The 14,873-nt window shown below is 34.1% G+C and overlaps 1 protein-coding gene across 1 annotated transcript; it reads left to right on the forward strand.

The window, feature by feature from the left end:
- The first annotated feature begins 1,126 nt into the window (after positions 1-1,126).
- LOC105156031 (copper ion binding / methyltransferase) lies at positions 1,127-13,116 on the forward strand. Its single transcript, XM_011072058.3, has 13 exons — positions 1,127-1,285; positions 1,962-2,116; positions 2,454-2,719; positions 3,272-3,345; positions 3,448-3,542; positions 5,429-5,526; positions 5,699-5,782; positions 8,567-8,647; positions 8,728-8,811; positions 8,936-9,031; positions 11,232-11,308; positions 12,427-12,515; positions 12,650-13,116. Exons 2-13 carry the CDS (start codon positions 1,987-1,989, stop codon positions 13,021-13,023), a joined length of 1,548 nt encoding a protein of 515 aa, XP_011070360.1. The 5' UTR covers positions 1,127-1,285; positions 1,962-1,986; the 3' UTR covers positions 13,024-13,116.
- Positions 13,117-14,873: the final 1,757 nt, after the last annotated feature.

Here is a 14,873-nt window from a genome sequence, read left to right on the forward strand (position 1 = left end):
CAAAATCATTCATCCAAATACAACATTAGGTTATATTTGAATCGATGGATAATTCTAAGTTGAAAGGAGTTTAAATCCTTGAATTCTAACTTCAATTGTGTTTTTATTAAATAATGATAGAATTCAAATTCTTTTGATACGAAAAAAAATTATTTCTCTAAATTATTCCCTCGTATTCAAACCCATCAATCCAATTATCCAAATATAGATTGAACGGAGAGCTATTTGATTTTTTTTTTTCAAATCCTTCGTTCAGATTCAAACCTATCCATTCAAATTTTGCTTTAGGGAAAATAGTAGCAGAGTTTGGCTTCCAATTCTTCTCATTTGCCTGATGAAACAATGAATTTTGCAACTTCTAGATTTAATTCAAAGTTTATCAGTTACATGCTGAAAAAAAAGAAAATTACAGTAAAACTTTTATAAATTAATAACTTGGGACAATGAAATTTTATTAATTTAGAGATATTAATTTATTGATAAATTAACATTTTATTAATTAAAAAAGAGACTTTTTAAATTCAGCAAATTTAATACATATGTATTAAAAATAAATGAATTCATATATGTTTCATTGATTAAATTCATGCATCAATCAATTCTTTGTAACTAATTAAATATATTCATGTATAATATCAATTTATTGTATACAATTAACTATTATATTCACAGACGCATGTATCAATTTATTGGAATTACTTAAAATAATTCATAACACCCAATTATGTCTTCTCATCTAAAAGTTATCGCAAAATCATCAATGAATGATCAAATGCGTAAAACATTACAGACTTCATATTTTAATAAATTACCCATAATATTTATAATTATAATATTTATGAATTATTAATTTAGAGTTTTAATGGGACCTAATATTTATAAAGGATTTTTGAAAAATTATTATCTTATTATCTTATCGAATTTGATGTTTTTTTACAAAGGCCCAAGTCGGGACTGAAAGATTTTATTATTTTAGAGAGTTTATTAATTTATAGAGGTTTTACTGTAATTATCTCCAAAAATAAATCCAAACATACCTACTATCTATAATATATACTTATTTATTTTTATTTTTCTCTTTTTATCTCCACAAAATACAACAAAATACTCAAAAAATGAATCCAAATATTATGTTTGTTTTTTTTTTCCTCCCCAATTTCCAAATCAGAATCCTAAAAGGCTAAAACCCTAACCCCAAAGCAACGACTGCAAGCCCCAATCCATCTACCACCGGTAACGAGGAAGGCTATTGCTGTTGTGTGGGGCAATCAAGAAGCTCGAACAGGTTTGCCATTACATCCCATAGTCTTGGTCTCACCGTCCGCTTGTGTGTGTGGGCGGCGCCTATGAGGAGAAAATGGTTCTTTAATTTTTGTGTCGTTGTTCTAATCTTTTTATTCTTGTTAATATTTTTGTTCTACAATCAGCACTAATTCATATTATTGAATTCTCCAAAAATCTCCAATTGCATTTCGAGCTATTCTGGAAAACCCTTTTGGGTGTTCCCAAGAATAAAAATAAAATCTACAATCAGCAGTTTTTTTTTTGGGTTTGGACATATATTTAAAGTTTATCATTGTTAAATCTTTGTTATTGGAGATAAGTAATTCTTGAATGATAGAATATTATTCTTATACACCAATTTGAATTCTCTGTGTCGGTTTGGTGCTTCAAGAAATGAAAATGGATATGAACTGATTTGGTATGTGAAGGGGAGACTGTTGGGGTGTACGGTGGGCTCGAACTAAACAATTTGCTGAGCTCGAACTCGAGCTCCAGATTAGTATAGATATAGATATTAGTATACATGTAGACATAGATTATAGATACAGATATATAAGCATAACTTTTTTCTATTAACTTTTTTTAAAATTTAAATGTTATGTTATGCATTATATGTGAATTCTATATAATATACTCTCATAAAACCCTACCCCATTTTTTCCACCTAAAACCCCCAGAACTGGAGCTCTCAACCAAACAAAAATGTCTTCTGCAATCTCCGAAACCCTCCCAAAATTCACTGCTGAAGCCCTAAAGCTCGCTGCAAAACAATCTGAACGCTGCCACATCGTACCCGTTCGTCTCCGCCATGCCATCAAGAAGTACCTCCAAGGTAAAATTTAGAGATAACATATTGACAAATTTGTAGATGCCATACTTCATGCCAATGTGATTCTGATTTTTTATTGAATCCTTAAAATTTTCAGTCAGCTTATTTTGAAGGAAAATGAGAATGGCAATTTTGTGTAAATCTAATTATGAAATGTAGAGTTTTATATGTTTATTTTATGAAGCTTTATGGCGTTTCTTGTGATACAAAGCTACCTTCGCCAGTATTTAAAATTCAAATTCTGTATTCTAAAAGGAAAATATGATGGAATTTAGATTCACTGCTTTTCCATGTGTTGAATTCTAAACACGAATTGCTGACCCAAAATTATGTATTGTAGAGCAAGAAGCTACACATATGAGGAGGAAAGTGTTGAGCTTGTCGCAGTCATTCAATGGAATTAAGGAAGTGAACTTGCTGCTGCCAAGCTCAACCTCAAAAGAGCTTGTGGAAGATCCACTCAAGGCCATGGAATGCTCACAGAGGTGGAAAGTAAAGACTGCTTATGGCGATGTTGGTCTTACATACCAAGAAGATCAAACAGTCGCCTATGTGGCTGCTCGTATGCCTGCAGTCTACTCTGCCCTATACCGTGTCCTCAATGAGGTATAAAAGTGAGTGTGCACGTGAGCTTGGGCATGGCTATGATTTGTCGCTATTTTTATAATTAATTCTTTTACATTTTTGCATTACTGGTTTCGTTCTTTTTCTTGCCTGAGAGAATAATATGCATTTTTTCCCAGAAAAGGATTGTGCAAATTTGCTTTATTTTCTGAAAGTTGTAAAATGCATTTTATTGCTTGAAATGTATTAACATTTGGAGGATTGGTGTTTGTGATATTACGATTTTTAACCTTTTTAACTGCATATGCATAATGATATTCGCTCTGTCCTAGCTAAAATGCTGCTGCATTTTACATAGCTATTCTATGTGTCTAGGTGCTTAATGCTTTGGAAAAATGTTTTTTCAATAAATCCTTTATTCTAGGCGAAATGGTATTATTTGGTGAAATATGTTTCTCAGAGAAAATTAACGTGACTTTTGCTCCTTATCAAATATGAGGGGGTACCCTAATCTTGAATGGTTGGAATACTATTATTCATAATTAAGGTGTGGAGATGTGAAAATGATCTTTGTTAGTTAAAATGTATTATTAGGTGAGAAGAAGAGTTCCAGACTTTACTCCAGCTAAAGTACTTGATTTTGGGGCAGGAACTGGTTCAGCATTGTGGTGAGCCTGTTTGTTTATTTTCTGGTTATTAGATAATTATTTTACTAGCGTATTGTTTTTATTTTTATTTTTTCTATATTTAACTTTTATTCAATCTGTTAGGGCAATGATGGAGGTGTGGCCTGGGTCTTTGGAGCGGATTAATTTGGTGGAGCCATCACAATCAATGCAACGAGCAGGGCAGAGCCTAGTTAAGGGTAGAACCATATGCACGTGATAATCTTGTTTTTTCAATCGCATTTGCAATTTTTGTAAATGAGCTGTACATATCCTGTGTATGTTGGTAGTACAGGGCCTACAGGCAAGTTTGAGATTATGCATAATGTGCAAACAATGTCAAATAAATAGGAAGTGCACCGAAGCAAACAATAATCTCTGTGTGAGCATGGACATTCGTGTGTGTGAGAGAGTTGAGTAAAAAAGTGATTATTTAGCTCACTTTGCGAATTGAGTTTTAATCATAGTAGTTAATGGTGCACCGTGGCGTGCGCTATGGCGCGAGGCGCGAGAAGCGCAGCCCTCGGGCCATTCGCGGCCTATGGGCGCCATTTAGGTGTTGCCCAGTGGCGCGCGCCTTTATGAAGACGGGCCTGGGCAGCCTGGGCCCATAAAAAAAACCCTAATAAATAAGGGAATTTCAGCATAAATGAATATTCTGCATGCATGCATGAGTATCCTGTTCATTCCCGCCTCTTCTTTTTTCGGTTCTCTTCTTCCTCTGCGACTGCATCTTCTTCTTCAATTCTTCTCTTCCATAGCAGTCTGCCGCTGCTGTTCACTGTTGAGTTGAGCCGCTGCTGCGTGACTGGACCTCTGGTTTTTTTTCCTCTTTGTTCTAGTGTTTAGAACTTTAGTCTATTACTGTTTTGATTTAATTATGTAATTGTTTGTAAACTTGTAGTCTATGATTATGTTATTTACTTCTTTAATTAAGTAGAATCAGATGATTAGATTTAGGCTTATTTGTTTTTTGATAGACTATTTAGGATTTATTTGAATCTTTAGGACTTTTGCTATCCTTCAATGGTTCAACATTAGTCGTGTTAATTATATGAAGTTTTGTTATGTTGAATTTGTTGTTTTATATGTCTTATTTAATTCCTTATACATTAATCTGGTCAAAATAGTACTAATTAATAGATATATAGATTGTTTCTTATATTTTGAGCCATCTTTCGAAAAAGCGCCCGCGATAGGAGCCCTTGGCTTAACCGTGCGCCACTGATTACTATGGTTTTAATTATCAAATACAGTTGGAACTTAATTTACCAGAAAGTTATGAGTACAAATTTCATATCCCATATCCCGGCACATTGTAGGAGATGATTGTAAGATTTAATTGCTTAAAGGATTCAGATCCTTATCAATGTTACTGTTAAGCCAAATCTTCTAGTTTGAACTTGAACTTTTGCTCACACCATGCTTGTGGCATTTGCCACTTCTGTAAGTTGCACTTCTTTTTTGGTTTATTTGATTTTGTATGCTGTTTTGCGTCATGAAAGTGGTGCCAAATTCTGCTCATACGCGTACGTCAAGTTGTAATATGCTTAAAGAATTTTGATCCTTTTCAAACTACAGTTAAATCAAATCTTCTAGTAAGAATGTGAATTTTGTTTATACAGTACCTATGGACTAAATTGATCTCTTTCGTGATCTATACCAATTTAGGCCCTTCAAGTTGTATTTATATTTGCAACTTATTATTTTAACAACATTTCATTTAACATGTTTATTTTTGTCAATGCCTTCATTTCATATTTAGTGTTGACTACTTAAAGAATTAGTGGATGCTAAAGTGGTCAAATATGTTCAAACAAAGTTGATTTATCACTCTTTTGCATTCACATTGGTGTCTTATACATTCTTTTGGCATTCTACTCTTATTTGGATGCATAATGCATCTATCTATTTATATGTATGCATAATGCATATGTATTTTCCATAGAGGTGCTGATTTTATATATTTAAATTTAAACATATGTATTTTCCATAGAGGTGCTCATTTTATATATTTAAATTTAAACAAAATATGCTACTATATCATCGAAATAATTCTGATTTGTATCTTGGGTAACATTTGCAGATTTAAGAAAATTGCCTCTAATTCAAAGCTATGATAGCATCCAATCATTGACTAAGGATATTAATAAGTCTGGCAGACGACACGATCTGGTTATTGCTGTAAGTATCATTCAATATTACTCTTATACATCTTTGCTCTTTTTGGTTTTGAAATGCTGATGGAATTGAGTAAATATGTTTTGCAAGTTTGACAGGGTTCTTTTGGATTATCATACTAAATATTATATGTTTTCAATGGTTTGATGTTAATGCTTTGTGCTATTTTGTGAAGTCCTACGTGCTTGGAGAAATACCCTCATTAAAGGACAGAATTACTCTCGTGCGCCAGCTTTGGGATCTTACAGCAGACATCTTGGTAAAAGTTGAATTGAACCCAATGGTTTAATGTCTTGTGCACATGTAATCTGATAGAGTCAGAATGGTGTTACTTAAAGTTGGGATGAAATTAATCGTGTAATGTGGATATCCTTTACACTCTTCCTTTATTTTAGATTTAACTATGCATCTTTATGGAACATGCCTTCAAGTGTGTCTTTCTCCCTAGTTGAATGTTAATTTGTTTTTACTACAATGACAACACAAAATGACAGATATTAGTAGAAACTAGCATTTCTATAGGTTGTTTGATTGCAGCAGTAGGTCATGGATGTCTTAGAAGCATAAGGCTGAAGTTGTTGTGACTGTTGGAAATTCAGAAATCAATCTGATCATAAGATGTCAGCAAGAGTCACTTATTTGTATGCAAACGATGGAAAAACTTTTTGGTGGCATAAAGATGAAAATTTAGGTTCATAAAGGAAAATATTCGGTTTGCACCATTAATATCAGCTGCCCTGTAACCTTGAGGGTGATGTATTTAAATGGGTAGTAAACAGTGACTTTTGGGCTGATGAGGGTTGAAATCAAGAAATTTGGAAGATCTTTGAGATATCTTTATCAATGGTTTAAGTGGAACGTGAAGAGGCTCTACTAGGTTGAAGTTGAATAAATACCTAAGAAGGGTGGTGTGGTGTTTCAATTATGAAGGAGCTTTTAACAATGGGGCAGGGATATTATTCACAAAAGTTAAGTAGTCTTTTACGACCGTATTGGTTAATGTTTTGTGTTGTTGGAAAGAATTTCACCTTGGGTTCTTGAGGATTCTGATTTTAAGTTTAGGAGATAGTTTCACTAATTACAAACTGTGATGTTACATGGGTAACTTAGGGCATCATAGCCGGTATCAACAGAATTGTCCAACAGAAAGTGCAACTGGGAGTATGACTGTGTAGTTAGTAGTTCACAAATAAGTGGAAAAATTATTGTTGTTTGAAGTAAAAAAAAGTGAGAGTTAGCACACGTCCAACTTCCAGAATCCGAAACTTGACACTTTGCCATATTTATTGGTGAAAAAGATATACTTGGTTGGAGTGTGCATCATGTGCAATAATTTAATTGAATCAAGAAATTGGAATGGGAGTGAGCCAGTGAGGTGTTGCCTGTGGGGTCCTAATTATTTGCCTTCTTGTGTTCCAAAGTCACACCTATTGTCAACACTTGGTAGTTGATACGTAGGAAAGGATAGGGGATTCATCTTTATCATCTTGCATCGTTATTCATGCACTTGGTGCTTGTCTGTGATGTCTCTGTATCTGTTTTTAACTTTTTAAAAAGATCGAGTACCATATTTCCAATTTGTTTTGCATTTGGACTACATTTTTATTAAAAAAGATATACAACATTAATATATCTTTGTGCCTACCTATTTTGTATTGTAAGCAAGGTGGATCATATCAAATCTTGTGATTCAGATAGGGAACTCTATGATGTTGATCGGCACTATTTTTAACCAATACTTGCCACTTCTTCAGGTGTTGTACTGGCATTGTTATATTTCCATTTCTTGCTGACATGAGTATTGATGATTGCATCAAATGTATGAAGTTCAAACTTGATTTGTATAAATGCTAGTGCATATTCCTTACTCAGACTGACGTTTCCTATTTTTTTACCCCAAAGAGTGTTATACTTGATATGATATATCTGTGTTTGGACATACTTCCTTTTTATCTGGTAAATAATAAATTACTATGTTACATCATAGATTGAAAGGGTTTAGAACACTTCATGAGCCAAGAGAGGTTTTTGCTAAACTTGAACTAATTAAGATTAATTGGAAACATGTCTAAGAGGACTACTTTGAGGGTAGTTGAACTTTTACTGCAGGATAGAAAATTTGCTAAATTGGGAAAGGGAAATGTTTTTCATGAATATTAAAATAGAAAGCATTTCTTTAAAATGGATGCACTAATTTCTTAGGATTCATAGATACGATTGTGAATTATAGATCGATCATAGGATTTAGCTTAGCAGACTTGCTCTATTTTATTAAATCCACATGGGAAAAATAATTGAATTTTCTGTTGGATCTTTTGTATAATATGTAAATCTATACATGTAGTGTTACCCAATAAATAACTAATCCAGAGCACTATTAAACACTCCAAGGCTTGGTAGTGATGGGATCAGTATCTAAATGCCATGTAAACCCGCAAAAAAGAAAAGAAAGATGTCTCTAGTTCAGTGGAACTAGGCACCACCTTCCTACTGATTTGATAAGATTCACCAAGCAGAACATAACCTCTAACTTGAGGTCGAGGAATAAATGACTCATCGCTCTCTCCTTTTTATAATTGATCGACCCTATTAGAAAGGGCAAGATTTTAATTTTGAAAAATCTTTGGCATTTCTCGAGAAGATCTGTATGATCTAGCTGAATATTATATGTTTTAAGTAGTTGTACACCAAAAGTATTCTTTTGTGTATATAAAGAGTTAACCATGAGAAGTTAATGCCTTATATATACGAGGGGTATAATTGACATTTCAGGACAAATAATATTAGAGGTTCTAATGTCCAGGAATTGCTTCCTTTTTCTTTGGACTATAGGGAGTTCTTAGTTCGTGGAACCTAGTTGCTCGTCTGTTGTTATGCAACTTAGGGTTCTGGCATAAACTGATTTCTTGCCATACTTGTATATGATAGAAGTTCTCTGGGATGACTGTCATAATAGTTTAGCATGATAGTTCCTATGCACAGATGTGAAGTTGGAAAAATTTTCTTTCCACTCTTCAATTTGCGTTTTCCTACTGTGGATCAGGTCTTGGTTGAGCCTGGAACACCACAAGGATCAAATATCATATCTCAAATGCGATCGCACATCTTATGGATGGAGAAGAGGGTAACGTCATTGTTCTGTTTTCTGGAGCCCTCTTTGTGTTGTTTATCCCTAAACTGAATGTGGGTTTCTATAATTTTCAGAGAACCCGCAAATTGCAGCATGCAGCCAATAAAGCCTCTAAGGATTTGATGACACTTAAAACCGGTGCATTTATAGTTGCTCCAGTAAGTGACGGATTTACTCTTTTATAAGCTACATTTTTTATTTGTACTTGCTTGGGCAATTGACTTGTATTTTCCTGGAGCTCAAAAGATTGCAAGTTCATAAAACATCCATGGTTTATTGCAGTGTCCCCATGATGGACCTTGTCCGTTGCACAATACAGACAAATACTGTCATTTTGTTCAACGTTTGGAGAGGACATCATCCCAACGGTTGTACAAGGTTTCTCCAAGAGCCCCACTTTTCTGTAGTACATACATTTGTTCATGCTCCCTGTGTTATCCAGTTTTGCATGCATAGCTTAGAGTGTGTGATATTAATTAATCAATCATTGAACACTTTTCTCTGAGATGTGCACTTTGTTATCCATGCATTGAATCCTGGAGTTTGCCTAGTTTCATGAAAAGTAGAAGATTGTCTGTCTTTGCATATGCGTAAGGAACTATTGAGAGACACTTGATATGGGGGAACAAGCAGGTATAAAATTGTCCTTGCCAAGTCCCTTCCTGAATTATCATGGAAAAAGTAATTTCTGGAAGCACCCATTTCTAGGATAACTTTATTACATGAGCTCTCTTATTGCTCTGTCCATGTTTTTGGACCATTCCGATGAGCAAGGAGAAGGTCCATTTACCAAACATATGCATCAATAAACCCAAGTGAGAAAGTGTCTGCTATCCTCTTTTTCCTTTCCACTGACGAGTCTATTGTTGCTACCACGACTATCTACCACCATCATGAACACTTTCACATCTCTGCCGCCATATACCAGTCGCTTGTACCTCCTCACACCGTCTGCAGCTACATACACAAACCAGCCTTGCTATAAACAAATTCCTGCTTCCGGTTCTTCGTTCCATGATTTATAAAATAAGCGTGTCTCAACTCGGAAACGGAAATGGAACATAAAAGGTAGCTGCCCTTCCATTGACTGAACATAGGAACTCAGTTGAGCCAAAAAATTGCTGGAATGACTATAAAGGGGAAAGAAGTTGTGATGTCATGGCTGTTGGAACCAAATAGCGAAAACTATGAATGGCAACAATCCAGATTGTAAAGGTCATTTCCAAAAAGTAAAATATTCCAGGTAAGAAAAGAATTCACAGCTCAATGTAAATGAAGATTCACCATTTGAATTGGAAGCTGGTAAAACAAGAAATTTCTCTGTAAAATGTGTTGGTATGTGTGGCGACAACCTGTGAGGTAAATTTTTGCATAAAATCTTCTAGGGTGCAATGCATCTATAAGTTCCAACACTGAGCACTTGTCTGTGATGTAAGAATGGGATAGTGGCCTATGACAGCGCCTTCATCATACTTGTGAACTGTGCTTCTATCCTCTTTCCTGAACCCTCCTGCCTATGCCAATGCTACTTCAAGCCTTTCGTGACACTAATGCAATTAACCGACTTTAGTCTATCTGCAGGCACTAATAGTATTTGCGGATCGAAAATGATTCGTACAGATAAATCACTTGCACAAATATGCAACCAGTCATAGATAAACACACATGAAGACGTCTATTTAAGTCATTCTTCCTACACTGTTGCTTTTTGAAGTTCCACGACTTCTAAATCTTGTTCGAGGATCTATGATTTTCTGATGAAATGTGCTTTGGGTGGTGTTAGTTATTTGCAACTTTTGGATAATATATAGTCAATTTGATTTGGTTAAGGAAATTATGTCTTTTTCATTGATAAACTTGGTCTGATTTCAGAATTTGAGATTGATTAAATGTTGTTTTAAATTACCTGTAAGTACCCCTGTGATCATTTTGTATTCATTCCGTCCAACTTTAATACCACATATTAAACATGGGGAAAATTTTTTAAGTTCGGGAACTGGAATTTTGCTGGTTCCTTCATTGCATCACTGCAAACAATTGGTAGTTTATGCCAATTCATTTCTTTCTTCTTCAGTTCCATTCCTTAGTCAATCATTTACACCTAAGTGATTTCCTGCATGCAAGTGCCATTGCAAAGGGTTAGATGAATTTGAGTTTTATTCTGGCTCAATGCATCTATGGTCTATGAATTTTGATCACTAGTGCCGTGGAGTATCCCTTTTGTAATAAGCCCGAGTACTGCTGCTCTGTTCTTTGCTCTTTTCAATTCTTCTCTCTCTTTTCTCCATCCTGAGCCTTCTTGTTGAGGAGAATGTTGGCATTTTTTGTAGCTCTTTGCATTTTAGTTTTTGTGGAAGCAAGGTGATTTCTCGAGCGCATTTTTGTCTGACCACATATACACTTGGAATATTTTCTTCTTTCAACCATACCAGAAGACGTATTCTTGCCTCTTTCCTTGTTCGTTTTCTTTGTAGCATCTATTATTTCTGTTATGCAAGAAACATATTTGTTTATTATTTTATTTTGGAATTGTGTGTTGAGAAATTGTTATAATGTGTCGGGTGTATATTTTCTGTAGCGATCCAAGGGTCCTTTACGTGGCTTTGAAGATGAAAAATTTTGTTATGTTGCTTTCAGAAGAGGAACAAGACCAAGGTTAGTCTACCAAGTGTTCTTTTTCCCCAAATCATTTTATGGAAAGAAATAAAACTATAGACATGATTCATGCCTTAAACAGATCACTAATGCTTGCCTTTATCAGCACCGTAACTCATAAGTGGTATGCAAAGAATACACAGTGTGCTTACATATATCTGTCAAGGCCAGAGAAGTGCTGTGCTGCAGATGGACTTAGACTTAATGCTTTGCTTATGCCTCATATAACACGGAATTTTTGTTCCATGGGGAAATTCCACTGAAATAAATGACTGGAGGATAGTTTATTTCTCTGTGTGCAGCTAGAATTCTATTGGATATGTTGAACAATTATTGCTTGCATTACAACTTAGTTTCCAAATCATATGCATACATAGTCTTTTCAGAAGAAAGGACATAATGATCCAATTTTATGCCACAGTTCTGGGCTGGAGAGGTGTGGCATGCCTACTCAGATTATAGATGTTTAGTTTCTGGGCTATCAAATAGTTTCTCCAGTGGAGATTCTGGTGCTTAGTGGGTAGTGGCTTTTTAAAGCTTCAAACGCATTTCAAGCGTATTATTACAGGAACAATTCTTGGCTTCCAGTTATAAGATCATTTGAACGATGCATCCTACATACTACATAGTTTCGAGATCATAGCAAAATGAGATGATCTTGAAACTAACTATTGACCCTTGAATGCCTTTTTCAGGATTAGAAGTGAAACCATTTTTAGACCAATGGTTTTCCAAATTGGCTTATTGTTCAACCATGCTCCTAATCCTGCATCTAATGGTTAGACAAACTTGGGAATGTTTCAATAACTGAAGCGTAACTATTATCTGACAGGTTGTGTTGATAGATTAGGCAAATTAGGCCACTGTTCGGGGAGACCCCAATTTTGCAGTATGCATTTTTGTCTTCTTAAGGTTGTTCAGTATTCCGCTGAATGTGGAAACCAAATGAGAATATGCAGGAACAAATCAAGTTTGGTTATGTCTTATATTGGGTTAATTACTAGTTCTAGTGTTCCTGAATTTTCCTTTCTACTTTGGAGGAATTTGTTCCTTTTCTAGTTTGAGGATTTACCTGGACAGAGATCTCTAGCTGAAAAACTAGTACTGTCTTTGAGCAGAGAACCTTGGCCACTTGATGGTATGAAGTTTGAAACATTGAAGCAGATGCATGCTAAAAGAGTACCAGAAGATTTAGAGGTCGAAGTTGGTGAGTGTTTCCATTTTAATTTTGTCCTGCAGAAACTATAATTATCCTGTATTATACTATAGTAGTTTCCTCCGTTGGTGAATCCCTATATTGTTAAAATTTGAATGAAATTGAGTTAATATCAAATTTGTCAGAAAGCCAATTTGGCAGTGAAGCAGCTCAGAATGATGATTACGAAAAGGATGATGAGAATACAGTTTCATATGATTCAGACTACTCAGAGACAGATGCAGCAGCAGGTGAGAGTGATGAGGATGAAGAAGAGGATGTTCCTCGAGCTGATCTCGGGAGTGGCTGGGGAAGAATTGTTTATATGCCGATCAGGAGGGGCAAACGAGTTGAGTTGGATGTTTGCCGAGCTACCAATAGTGAGGGAACAGAGGGCTCCTTCGACCGTGTCGTCATCACACAAAGTAAGAATCCGACATTGCATCATCAAGCCCGCCGGTCACTTTGGGGGGACCTGTGGCCACTTAGGAGTGAAAAATTTTCCAAGTTTTATATGTAAATTATATCCAGAAATTCTGTTTCTGAAGTAATCATTAGCAAAGTGATAACTTATCCCAACCTACATATATCCCAGAATTCCAAATTCCGTCCATGCATGCTGAGGCTTAACCTTAGTCGTAAGAAATTCTAACAAACTCCGGCAGAGCTCATTCTTTAGTCCGTGCAGTTCTAGAAATCAATGCATGCTGGCTGACATCATGATCTATAGCTGACTAGTAATCTAAGAAATACGCAGGGTAGGAAGTCTATGTTGGGATGGCAATGGTTCCAGTTGGAATCGACCTGACTTGGCTTGGACGGGTTTTGAAGCCTTAAAAAGGGTCTTGGGGGTTTCGCGCCTTAGTGGATTGGATTTGAACCGATCTGATTATTTTAATCTTTTGTTGTTTTATATATATTTATGTAAAATATATTTGTACATATACAAAAAATATGTTTAATGTAATTATACATACATAAAGTACATAAATTCAATAATTCTATAAATTAAAATAAAGATATAGATAGTTTATAAAATGTTTTAATGTTTTCATAAATAATATTTCTCAAAATTCTTAATATTTCAATGTGTAAAAATGCATATATAAATTTACAAAAAAGAATATTAACCTTTTAATATATTATTATCTCAATACTTATAAATTTATGATGATAGTAGTTTATTTTTAAAAAAACTATTTTTATAATTTTGAAAGATATTAATTGGGTCATCGGGTTCAATCCGGTGGCTAGATCCAAAATCTATGTTATAGATCTTATTCATCGTTTAATATTTTTATTATCTTCTCAAGATACTGCATCATCAATTGATTTCCTTCTTTAGGGAACTTATACTTAATTCATTATTTCAATTTTTTCATTACATAAAAGATAAGAAATAGATAAGTTATGCACATCATTGCACTAAAGTTTGAGTTTCTGTACTTCGAAAAGGAAACAATAGATATAGAAAAATTATTTTCTTTCTAATAAGTATTACACAAATAAAATTAAAATCACATCAAAAATTAAATACGATAAAAAATAATTTTAGCAGCATATTTTGAAAATGGAATTAGACTATTAATTTATAGAGCATATATATATAGTTGAAGGAAATTAAAATTTTATGAGCTATCATATGTGAAATGTTTCTAATCATCTAAAGATAATTTTTTTAGCAAATTTAAATTCTAATAAATATGACCTAACAACATAACTTATAATTTTAGCAACCTATTATGATTAAGCTTCGTTTTTCATGATTTTCACATACAGGAATATTGTTAATATGGATAACAATTGATATTTTGGATATATAGATGGTAAATTGCTATTTTGTTATTGTTTAAGTGTTGAAATATATATCAACTAAAGCTTGGTGAAATTATGACAATATATGCAATAAAGTTGAATAATTATCATACTTTAATAAGTACGTATCTCTTGTTTTTCAAGAACAATGTCATATTTTTTTCAATATTATTTTTGCCTCTCTAATGTACTTATGCTAGGATATTTTTGTTTTATGATGTCTTATATTTTCTATCCTAATACATCTTGTATACTGCATAAGTAATATTAAGGGTACATGAATTTAAATATTTAATAATTAAACTTGACTATTAATAAACTGTTAACTTTAGTTTTTACTATAAAATCAATTAAAATTGACGGGTTGACACACTAAAGCCAGTTAACAAATTAGATTCTAAGTAGGAAGGTCCTTACAAGATAACTGGGTTCTTTGGATGTGGAGCTTATGAGCTATAAGACCCTGAAAGGACGACCCTTGTCTTGGTAATGGAATGTCTATAATCTCAAACGATTCTACCCCAAAATAAGCCTTGCCCTTTGGCAAGCATTTCC

The sequence above is a fragment of the Sesamum indicum genome, linkage group LG2 (assembly GCF_026168435.1).
Source record: "Sesamum indicum cultivar Baizhima isolate 11 linkage group LG2, ASM2616843v1, whole genome shotgun sequence".
Lineage (NCBI taxonomy): Eukaryota > Viridiplantae > Streptophyta > Magnoliopsida > Lamiales > Pedaliaceae > Sesamum > Sesamum indicum.

Coding starts and splice junctions, on each gene's coding strand:
- LOC105156031 (XM_011072058.3), top strand. CDS start 1,987: ATGTCTTCTGCAATCTCCGAAACCCTCCCAAAATTCACTGCTGAAGCC. Junction 9,032..11,231: donor CATCCCAACGGTTGTACAAG/GTTTCTCCAAGA, acceptor TATTTTCTGTAG/CGATCCAAGGGTCCTTTACG. Junction 12,516..12,649: donor AGATTTAGAGGTCGAAGTTG/GTGAGTGTTTCC, acceptor CAAATTTGTCAG/AAAGCCAATTTGGCAGTGAA.